General features: G+C 41.8%; 1 protein-coding gene across 3 annotated transcripts in view; it reads left to right on the top strand.

Annotated features, from left to right (window-relative positions):
* The window catches only part of lsamp (limbic system associated membrane protein), a 233211-nt gene that overhangs the window by 211480 nt on the left and 9231 nt on the right, over positions 1-12500 (top strand). For all 3 annotated transcript variants that reach the window (XM_079823477.1, XM_079823478.1, XM_079823476.1), the window contains one exon: positions 5113-5345. In XM_079823477.1, the coding sequence (XP_079679603.1) occupies positions 5113-5345 (233 nt within the window). The remainder of the gene's footprint in view (positions 1-5112; positions 5346-12500) is intronic.

The raw sequence follows: 12500 nt of genomic DNA, 5'->3' as shown, positions 1-12500 counted from the left end.
ATCCGTTAGTTAGGAGTGTGTGTTCGCTGGGAAGGCAGTGTTTCTCATTTGATGTGATGTTTTTCGTCTAATATTTGTAATGACTTTATTTCAGTGACCAGAAGTGAGTTTTAGGCCATGATAACTCTCAGTACATCAGGGGGAAGTGCAGCTCGACTGAAGCTGGAGAAAGTTCTCATCCGTCCGTCTATGTGTGTGTGTGTGTGTGTGTGTGTGTGTGTGTGTGTGTGTGTGTGTGTGTGTGTGTGTGTGTGTGTGTGTTAATAATTCAGCGTCTGCCGGACAGGAAGTGCTCAAACTTCAGAATGAGGCGCATTGTGTGTTTCAGTGAAATCCTGCAGAGAATCCCGAGAATAACTTCAGCTCCGGTGAATCATCAGTCCATGAACGCCACAAATAATGCCTTATGAGGTATAATTAGAGGAATAACATCCTGTTAGCGTGAAGCGGGAACATCTGTGCTGATTCTGCATCTTACTCCTTTCTTCTTTATTGATCAAGCAAACCGACGAATAGCAGACACACGTCAGCAGAAACATGAAGAACAGACATACCGGGACAAAACACATCATCTTCATTCATTTCTACAGCGCTTCATTCACACATCATCAAATACTGCCCGTCCCAGATCTGGACAGGTGGAGCTGGGGAGGGAGGAGGGTTTGTTTGAATGTTGAGATTCATGCCATAACTGTGAATCATGTGATCAAATACTTCACTGATGATGTCAGAGAGATCAAAGCATCATGCGATGTAATGGGATTGTTTTAATGTCAAGCATTTTTTGTGGACATGCGAACTGGCCATTTTGCCAGATGACTAAACATGTATTTTGCATCAGACTAGGGCTGCAAGAACAAACCGGCAGCCGTTTGAATTCATAATTGATGAGTGCGGAAACACAGACTGTACAGTGAAGAGAGCCGGAGAAACGGAGGGGGGAGCGGCTCGATCTTCTTCTTCTTCTTCTTCTGAGGCTCATAAACGGCTTCACGTCAGTCGATCTGTCAGGAGCTGTTCTCCTCAGAGAATAACTGTCTCAGACTCTTATGTGTAATTCACACCAGTATTTCTGTATGAAAGCTCGTCGTGACAGCAAGAGTCTGATAATGAGGACTGTTTGCTGTCCGACTTTAACCCAGCGAACAGGGAACGTTCTTCCAGTAACGTTAATAGAACATTCGTTTAGTTATCTGCTCTTTAATAATGTTCTCAAAACATTAGCACAAAAACACTCAAGAGTAACACTCAGAGAACACTCAAGAGTAACGCTCAGAGAACACTCAAGAGTAACACTCAGAGAACACTCAAGAGTAACACTCAGAGAACACTCAAGAGTAACGCTCAGAGAACACTCAAGAGTAACACTCAGAGAACACTCAAGAGTAACACTCAGAGAACACTCAAGAGTAACGCTCAGAGAACACTCAAGAGTAACACTCAGAGAACACTCAAGAGTAACACTCAGAGAACACTCAAGAGTAACGCTCAGAGAACACTCAAGAGTAACACTCAGAGAACACTCAAGAGTAACGCTCAGAGAACACTCAAGAGTAACACTCAGAGAACACTCAAGAGTAACGCTCAGAGAACACTCAAGAGTAACACTCAGAGAACACTCAAGAGTAACACTCAAGAGTAACACTCAGAGAACACTCAAGAGTAACGCTCAAAGAACACTCAAGAGTAACACTCAGAGAACACTCAAGAGTAACGCTCAGAGAACACTCGAGAGTAACACTCAGAGAACACTCAAGAATAACGCTCAGAGAACACTCAAGAGTAACACTCAGAGAACACTCAAGAGTAACGCTCAGAGAACACTCAAGAGTAACACTCAGAGAACACTCAAGAGTAACACTCAGAGAACACTCAAGAGTAACACTCAGAGAACACTCAAGAGTAACACTCAGAGAACACTCAAGAGTAACACTCAGAGAACACTCAAGAGTAACACTCAGAGAACACTCAAGAGTAACACTCAGAGAACACTCAAGAGTAACACTCAGAGAACACTCAAGAGTAACACTCAGAGAACACTCAAGAGTAACACTCAAGAGTAACACTCAGAGAACACTCAAGAGTAACGCTCAAAGAACACTCAAGAGTAACACTCAGAGAACACTCAAGAGTAACACTCAGAGAACACTCAAGAGTAACGCTCAGAGAACACTCAAGAGTAACACTCAGAGAACACTCAAGAGTAACACTCAAGAGTAACACTCAGAGAACACTCAAGAGTAACGCTCAAAGAACACTCAAGAGTAACACTCAGAGAACACTCAAGAGTAACGCTCAGAGAACACTCGAGAGTAACGCTCAGAGAACACTCAAGAGTAACACTCAGAGAACACTCAAGAGTAACACTCAGAGAACACTCAAGAGTAACACTCGGAGAACACTCAAGAGTAACACTCAGAGAACACTCAAGAGTAACGCTCAGAGAACACTCAAGAGTAACACTCAGAGAACACTCAAGAGTAACGCTCAGAGAACACTCAAGAGTAACGCTCAGAGAACACTCAAGAGTAACACTCAGAGAACACTCAAGAGTAACGCTCAGAGAACACTCAAGAGTAACGCTCAGAGAACACTCAAGAGTAACACTCAGAGAACACTCAAGAGTAACACTCAGAGAACACTCAAGAGTAACACTCAGAGAACACTCGAGAGTAACGCTCAGAGAACACTCAAGAGTAACACTCAGAGAACACTCAAGAGTAACGCTCAGAGAACACTCAAGAGTAACGCTCAGAGAACACTCAAGAGTAACGCTCAGAGAACACTCAAGAGTAACACTCAGAGAACACTCAAGAGTAACGCTCAGAGAACACTCAAGAGTAAGACTCAGAGAACACTCAAGAGTAACGCTCAGAGAACACTCAAGAGTAACACTCAGAGAACACTCAAGAGTAACACTCAGAGAACACTCAAGAGTAACGCTCAGAGAGCACTCAAGAGTAACACTCAGAGAACACTCAAGAGTAACACTCAGAGAACACTCAAGAGTAACACTCAGAGAACACTCAAGAGTAACGCTCAGAGAACACTCAAGAGTAACACTCAGAGAACACTCAAGAGTAACGCTCAGAGAACACTCAAGAGTAACGCTCAGAGAGCACTCAAGAGTAACACTCAGAGAACACTCAAGAGTAACACTCAGAGAACACTCAAGAGTAACGCTCAGAGAGCACTCAAGAGTAACACTCAGAGAACACTCAAGAGTAACACTCGGAGAACACTCAAGAGTAACGCTCAGAGAACACTCAAGAGTAACGCTCAGAGAACACTCAAGAGTAAGACTCAGAGAACACTCAAGAGTAACGCTCAGAGAACACTCAAGAGTAACACTCAGAGAACACTCAAGAGTAACACTCAGAGAACACTCAAGAGTAACGCTCAGAGAGCACTCAAGAGTAACACTCAGAGAACACTCAAGAGTAACACTCAGAGAACACTCAAGAGTAACGCTCAGAGAACACTCAAGAGTAACGCTCAGAGAACACTCAAGAGTAACACTCAGAGAACACTCAAGAGTAACACTCAGAGAACTCTCAAGAGTAACACTCAGAGAACACTCAAGAGTAACGCTCAGAGAACACTCAAGAGTAACACTCAGAGAACACTCAAGAGTAACACTCAGAGAACACTCAAGAGTAACACTCAGAGAACACTCAAGAGTAACACTCAGAGAACACTCAAGAGTAACGCTCAGAGAACACTCGAGAGTAACGCTCAGAGAACACTCAAGAGTAACACTCAGAGAACACTCAAGAGTAACGCTCAGAGAACACTCAAGAGTAACGCTCAGAGAACACTCAAGAGTAACACTCAGAGAACACTCAAGAGTAACGCTCAGAGAACACTCAAGAGTAACGCTCAGAGAACACTCAAGAGTAACGCTCAGAGAACACTCAAGAGTAACGCTCAGAGAACACTCAAGAGTAACGCTCAGAGAACACTCAAGAGTAACACTCAGAGAACACTCAAGAGTAACACTCAGAGAACACTCAAGAGTAACACTCAGAGAACACTCAAGAGTAACGCTCAGAGAACACTCAAGAGTAACACTCAGAGAACACTCAAGAGTAACGCTCAGAGAACACTCAAGAGTATTATTATCATGTTTGAAGAATGACACATTTTTAAAATCAGATGTTTTGAGCATTAGAAATAATATTTTTCATAATGTTCTTAAGACATGTTTTTGTTATCTGAGTTTTTAGCTTTTAATATTTAAAAAGAAAGCATTATACAAGTAGTGATAATTAATTGCGATATATAACACATTTAATATAATTACATTTACGGGACAGTGTTATTATGAATGTGTGTGAGTCATGTACAGTAACTGTATGAGTGTCAGTCGTTCTCTATGTGTCTTAATGAAGTGTGTGTTCAGTGAGAATCACAGCTGTACCTGCAGATCTCATGAGCAGCTGCTCTGAACTCACTGGAGTCTGTGTGTGTGTGTGTGTGTGTGTGTGTGTGTGTGTGTGTGTGTGCGTGCGTGCGTGCGTGCGTGCGTGCGTGTGTGTGTGTGCGTGTGTGTGTGTGTGTGTGTGCAGTTAGATTCTGTTTAAACAGATAGAGCTGATTAAACTGGTACGGATACTGCAGCTCTGTCTGTCTGTCTGTCTCTCACTGCCTCAGCAAATCTCCTGTCTTACTCATTAGTGTCCAACACACTGCCTCCCTCAGGCGAGCCCACAGCGAGTGTCCAGCTCTCACACACACACACACACACACACACACACACACAGAGACACTGAGCCGCCTGTCAGAGAGACAGACAGACAGCGAGAGAGAGAGACAGGTGCAGTTTTCTCTCGGAGTCTCTCAGCGGTTTAATTGGAGGAAACTCAGTGTGAGTGTGTGACCGTCAGCCTGTCGCTCTCTCTTTGAGTGTGTGCTGGTGAACGTGAATGAACGCGTCAGCCATAGTGCTTCACGTCCACAAATGAGCGCGAAAACCTGCCATTAAAGCTCGCTCTCAGAGTGTTTCTCACTCGCACACGACACTAGAGCACTTTAAAACAATCTGTGTTGTATAAAGTGATGTAGAAATAACAGGAAGGGCTCATAACCTGAAACTCTCTGTCTCTCCGTCAGGTGTTATGTGGACGATAAGGTGTCTAAGGTGGCCTGGTTAAACCGCTCGAACATCATCTTCGCAGGCGAGGACAAGTGGTCTCTGGACCCGCGGGTGGAGCTGGTGACACAGGGCCAGCTGGAGTACAGCCTGAGGATCCAGAAGGTGGATGTGTTCGACGAGGGCCCGTATACCTGCTCCATCCAGACCAAACAACAGCCCAAGACCTCGCAGGTCTATCTCATCGTTCAAGGTGAGCGCCGTGTGATTGACAGACTGTCAGACCAATGACAGCTCATCATCTGTTAATCCCCCGGCAGGAACCGCCCACTCGCTTCCAGATCCGTTCGTGTGTGTGGGTGTGCGATATGGCACAAATACATCACCATTCGTTCATCGGTTATTAAACACCTTCCATTTTAGCTCTAAATAGTGTCATTATTCAGATCATGGTGGTGTCAGATCAAAAATATGACTAGGTTAGTGCAATACTAGTGATCTGCAGAGTGAGCGGATGTCCTCCTAGTGTGTGTGAGGTGTGTGTTGGTGGATGTAGCGTGAAACGTCACACCCTCGCCCTCGTCACACTCCACTAATTACTGCGCGGCCGGGGGACGATCTGTAACTGTTAATGGTTATTTAATCCATAGACGTGTGAACATGTCGGCCGTTTGTTTGGCTCTCTTTAATTACCCAGCGTTAATTTCACTCCGTCTCTTAGAGTCTGGACAGAAATACTCTCACATGCTCACCTGATTAAGCCACATTATGCCCTTTAGCTCTTGATGTGTTCTGGCTCTTCGTGCTGGAGTGTTGATTATATCCTCATATTCTCCGTTGTTGCGGCTCCTCTTTTCCCAGTCTGTCAGTTTAACCCTCTTCGGTCATTTCTGAACGGAAAATGTTCTGTTTTGAAATATTAAAAATCACAGCTTCATCGGAAGGATATGAAACTTGGTGACTTATCTAGCATTAGGTATGTAAACACACAAAAAAATTGGGTTTGAGCAAGCATGCTAATTGGTCATTAAAAAAAAGTAGCGTTCTTTGTCTTCGGTCATAAATGACCGACCATAGGAAATGAAATAGAAATCGGCAAAAACACAAAAATTCACTGAATATTTGTGTGAACAATCTACAAATCGGCCACAATGCTGAAAAAAAGTACACAGCAGTGAAGGGGTGACACTCTAAAACATCAAGAGTGTGATATTGACACACATGCGCACACACACACACTTAAACACACACACACCTATGAACCACATTTAGAATTTTTAAAAATCACAGCTTCTTCAGAATTATATGAAACTTGGTGACTTTCATGGCATTGGGACTATGAACACACAAAAATAGAGGGCATGATTCGAGCATGTTTTAATTTAATATTTAAAAAAATGCTCCCATTTGTGCTCTTCGGTCAAAAATGACCACCATAGGACATGAATGGGAAATCGGCAAAAACACAAAAATTCTCTGAATATTTGTGTGAACAATCTACAAATCGGCCACAATGCTGAAAAAAAGTAATCAAGAGTGTGACATTGACACATCCACTCCCACACAGACACTCACACACTGTATACATAATAATAATAATAATTATTATTATTATCATAATGCATAAACTAACACTTTAAATCACTATTTCTAACAAAAAAATTATCTAAAACTTTATAATAAAAAGTCTTTGAGGTTTTTTAAATATATATTCAAATCCATTTAAAGTAAAAAATCATTAAATGTGTTCAAAAGAGAACTAGTGAATTCTCAAGCCTCTCCATAGAGACCTCTAGTGTTTACACACATGGTTGCAGGATTTCTTAAATAATTCCAAAAGAGGGCGCTAATCTGCCTTCAAAAAAAATTATTTGAAAGGCCTAGACTTTATTTTAACTTGAAATACTGTAAAAAACATCAAAATGTATTATTTGCAATGGCAAAAATAGACCATAATTATTTCATAAATATTAATAAGTACCATCAAATCATCTCAAAACACAAAAGAAAATAGAAAAAATATTATTGAAGAAAAATAAATTGGTTTATTGCATTAGTTTTACTTGGTTGGAGGAAGTTTTTCACTTTTAGGTGTCCGGTCACTTATGACCGGGAAGACAACCAATGCAACCCCTAAACGAAGAGCACCAGAGGGTTAATGAAAAGCACACTGTGCTCTGATTGGTCGGCTGGAGCAGTGTGCTGTGATTGGCGTTTGGGAAACGCCCCTTTCCCTTACCATAACTGCCAGTCTCAACACACGACTAACTAACTCAAGCAGACCCCACATCGTTATGCTGCCTATAATTATTATAATGAGGAATATTGTGAGTGTTGGTTCCCGGAGAAACTCAAGATGGAGGCATTTGAGTTCAGAAACAGCAAAGTTGAGGATCATGAAATAAAGCATATTAAGTCCTCTTTAATCGTGCAGCTCTGCATGAGAGTGTGTTCAGCAAGTCTTGCTGCTGAATATTTATGCAGATGTACTGCGGATGCTCTGTGTGTGTGAAACACTGGGATCCCACAATGCCGTGCACTCTAGAGCATGTCCTGTGTAAGTTCCAGCTGCCAGTGTTGAGTTTCTCTGATGGACATTAGCCTTCTGTCCTGAAGCTCTACTCAGTGGCCACAGGTTCTCCTGGCGTTCTCCGCGTCAGTGTTTTTGGCCAGATTTATGCCCCGCCGCCTCACGGGACGAGGGAAAAAACGCCCATTCTTGTTTTCCATGCAGGAACATGTTCATTAGTCTTTTGTATTGTATGGTGCAGTTTTGTTTCTGCAAAATCATAAATCTTTATACAATTAGAGAATATCTACTTGGCGGTGCAAGTTTCCCTCAAGATTAATACGAGCAGCTCTGCGACGCAGCACACAATAAAGGACGCCTCCTGACAAAATAAATCACAGACGAATGTCGTTCATCTTCAGAATCGATCAAACTCGGGAGGTTTATTGTGCTGTGTGCGGTTCAGACAGAGAGGAAGCGTTCGCTCTGGCGATCCGCAGCGCTGCTGAACGCTTCATTGATGAAGAGAGTCTGAACACGCCAGCATTATAAAGTCACTGTATGATCACAATTAACCCCTGTATTGACTTTACATTTATTTTAAAATATTCAGAAATATATGTTTGTGGAATAAATACTCATAGTGTGTAAACATCCTCAAGAGTGACGCGTCTTTCGCAGTGTTTTATGGGAGTGGGCGTCACTGATAAGCTCTTTTGCCACATTTTTGTTTCCATGGTAACAGCGCTTTCTCTGATTGGTTGGTCTGTGTTCAGGATTGTGGGTAGTGTTGTTGTGAACTGATGTTGGTAGCGGTGAAGCAGGACATAAGGCATGTCTCTGTGTGTGTGTGTGTGTGTGTGTGTGTGTGTATTAGCCTGATATAGAACCATTGGATGTCAATGCTATCACATGTAGTTCTGTTTTGGTTTCGCTCTGTTCCTGTGTTCCCTTTGCTAGGTGGGTTCAATGGTAATGCATTGAGCGTGCACGTGTTCCTAAGTTACGTTAATCATCACCTGTCTTTATAAGCCTTGAGTTCTCTCTACTTCCGTTTCCTGTATTGTGTTAGTTTCCTGTATGTTAGTTTGGTTGTTTTCTCCTGAGAACTGAGCCAAACATCGGCCCGAGCTTGAGCCTTAATGAACGGTTCCCTTCAGTCTCTGCTGGTTTTCCAGTCTCCAGTCTCCTCCTCCAGCCACTGTTCCCATCACTCCACCTCAGCCCATTGCCCTGACTTGTCCGCCTTGGCTCCTGCCTCCTTTGGCTCCACCTGGGACCAATGGCTTTATGGCTCCACCAGGCTTTTGCCATTCACTGTGCCCTGTCTTTCCACCCCAAAGGCTCCGTAAGGGGGTCATTGCTATGGCTCCGTCGAGTCCTATGAAGCCTGCGGTGTCATGATGGTCCACCTGCTCTCCATCTGCACTCTGGGCTCCCTCTCCACGGCTCCATCTCTATCCCCATCGAGGGCTCCACCCTCCCTGCCGTGGGTCGTTGTCCTTGCTGGACTCTGGATCCCTGGCTCTTCCCACCATGTTCACCACCCTGATCTCCCCCTCAGGGTTCATCCCTGGTTCCCTTTCCTCTACCTGCTCTGCACCCTCCTCTAGAGCCCCCTTGCCCATTAATAATAGGGTGACCAGACGTCCCGTTTCCCCCGGTAAAGTCCCCTTTTTATTTTTAGTGTCCCGACTAATTATGAAATTGTCCTAAATTGTCTTTGCTAGATGGTCAAATGCCCATCATGTGGAATATGTCTCACGTGAATACATTTGACTATGGGTTAAGTGAACGTAAACCGCTCTGTGAAAACCAGATATGTATCAGTATATTAGAAGCATTCGGTCTTAAAGTGACAGCAGCCTAAAATACCTGTCTGTGTCATTAATGTTAATTGAATAGCAAAAGACACATGTTAAATAAACCGAAGTGCAGGGGTGTCCAAAGTCCGGCCCACGGGCCAAATGCGGCGCGGGGATGAATTTCAAACGGCCCGCTGCGTGTCTATTAAAATATATTATATGTGGCCACCACGGATAATTTACATATCGTGCAGTTTCACGATGTCAACGCAAGGTGGCAGCACTAGACTTTAGGCCAGTGAAACAGCGGCAAAAGCAGAACGAAACAGCGCTACGTGTGCTCTGTGCAACTCGCCAGCTCTGACTCTGAACAAATGTGTTTACCTGCTGAGTGTCTCGATCACATGACCACTAAACAGCCAATGAGAAGCGCTCGAGTTTGGCGCAGAGGTCTCCGTTACGAGCTGCGAATCTCTGTAGTTTGATTTAATTTAAATCCAGTTAAACTGCACTGACTTAATCAACAACACTAACGTGTAAATCAGCTGAGCCGATTCAGTTAAAATACTTTACAAACAACACTTCACCAACATTATCATGTGTTTGCTGTGGTAATTTGTCAGAAATGTAGGTTAATATCTAATTTTATTTCATTTTTAATGTAGACATGTATCAAATGAGTAATAAAGGCCAAATTGCAGACTATTTTTGTCATAAACTTGCAGTTTTGTGCTTTTGTATTTATGTTTATAGACTTAATACCTTAAAACCATTCTAGATATAGAAATATATATTTTTTTAACTTTTTGCCTTGTGTGCACTACAAAAAATGCTGTCATTTAGTATTTTTGTCTGGTTTCTAGTCTAAATATATCTAAAAATTCTTAAATCAAGATGCATTTACGATATAAGTTAAATGACATTAGATATTTTTTCTTGTTTTCTGGAAAATAAAATGAAATTGAAGTGACTTTTTGGTTAAAACAAGCAAATATATCTGCCAATGGGGTGAGAACAATAAGGTTTCTGTTTGGAATCTGGTTTCTGTTTTGGACATTTTTTCTATAAGCATTGGCAGATAATTTAGTTTGTTTCAAGTAAAAACTCAATTAATTTAGATTTTTTCCCCCAGGAATCAAGAAAAAATATGTAATTTTCCTTGATTTAAGAATTTTTTGATATTTGGACTGGAAAAAAGACAGAAATACCAAGTAAGAAAAGCATGTTTTGTAGTGTGGTTTTACCTGTGGTGATCTGAATAGAGTACATGTTAATTTAAATAAGAATAGAGTTCTAACTCAGTAATAATATTTAAATTTCACCCATTAAAACTTTTTGGTTGATTAAAGTTTTACAGATATTGTTAAATATCTATACATTTCCTGTGTCCTATCTCAAGCTACTCTACTGTCAGCTCAAGCATTTGTCAAATCTGTCATGTTTTCAAGAAACAAAACATGTCATATACTGTATATATATATTTAATAGAAAAGGGACCGGCCCCCGGGTATGTCCACAACATCAAATCCGGCCCCCTTTAAAAAAAGTTTGGACACCCCTGACCTAGAGAGATCTTAGGGCTGGTGATGAATATGTGTTCATAATCTCTGAGTTCTCTTGTCCTTTATCGTCAGTGTGAGTTTGGTTGTTTTCTCCCGAGTTTCCCTTTCGGATTTATCATTAAAGGCTGTTTATTCCTCTGAATCTCATACACTGTGTGATCTCTACAGCCGGACTGTTACATATGCAATGTCCTTACTAATATAGTGTGTGTGTGTGTGTGTGTGTGTGTGTGTGTGTGTGTGTTCTTTTATATATGGTATATGTGGTCCATGTAAGCCAAATGGCTTAAAAAACGTACTAGTTCTTTCTAATAAATAGTTGTTTTTTTATAAATGTAAAAATGCAGCACATTTTCTGTGATGGGTAGGGTTAGTGAATATACAGTATGTACAGTATATAAACCCTTACGCCTATGGAGAGTCTCCTTAAAGCACACATACAAGCGTGTGTGTGTGTGCGTGTGTGTGTGTGTGTGTGCGTGTGTGTGTGTGTGTGTGTGTGTGTGTGTGTGTGTGTGTGTGTGTGTGTGTGTGTGTGTGTGTGTGGGCGCGGTTATGAGTCTATTCTTGTCGGGTTTGGAGAAACATGTATTTCTGTGAGAGATTTTCTTGTCAGTCCTGCTGCAACTACAATTCCAATTTCATGGATGTTAGAGAGAAAGACAGAAGCGCTCTGAGGAGAGAGAGAGAGAGAGAGAGAGAGAGAGAGAGAGAGAGAGAGGGTGTTTTAAAAAAGGCAACAGTGATTGGTTAAAGAGAACACAAAGAGAGACGGAGCGAGAGAGCGGAGCCACTGCTGTGAGGAAAGAGTCGATCTGCCACCTAGTGCACATCATTTATCAGACGCTGACGAATGTCCATTACAAACCCACAGCTGGAGGACGAGAGGTCTTCATCTCAGGAGCTCGCACTGACCCTGCTTTCAAATGTTAAAATCACAGCTTCATCAGAATGATATGAAACTTGGTGACTTTTCTAGCATTAGGACTGTAAACAAACAAAACAATTGGGGTCATGATTCAAGCATGCTAATTGGTCGTTTAAAAAAAAAGTAGCGTTCATTGTCTTCGGTCATAAATGAGCGACCATAGGAAATTAATGGGAAATCGGGAAAAACACAAAAATTATCTGAATATTTGTGTGAACAATCTACAAATCGGCCACAATGCTGAAAAAAGTACACAGCAGTGAAGGGGTGACACTCTAAAACATCAACACTTGTGACACTTGTCCTCTTCGGTCAGAAATGACCACCATAGGAAATTAATGGGAAATCTGCAAAAACACAAATTCACAGAAAAAATCTATATTTCTAACAAACAAAAAAATATCTAAAACTTTATAATTAATAGTCTTTGAGATTTTTTAAATATATATTCAAATCCATAAAAAAAATGTAAATGTGTTCAAAAGAGAACTAGTGAATCCTCAAGCCTCTCCATAGAGACCTCTAGTGGTCACACACATGGTTGCAGGATTTCTGAAATAATTCCAGAAGAGGGGCTAATCTGCCTTCAAAAAAATATATTAAA

The sequence above is a fragment of the Gobio gobio genome (genome assembly GCF_949357685.1).
Source record: "Gobio gobio genome assembly, chromosome: 8".
NCBI lineage: Eukaryota > Metazoa > Chordata > Actinopteri > Cypriniformes > Gobionidae > Gobio > Gobio gobio.
Note: the sequence above shows the minus strand (reverse complement) of the source record. Positions and strands in the feature narration are given on the sequence as shown.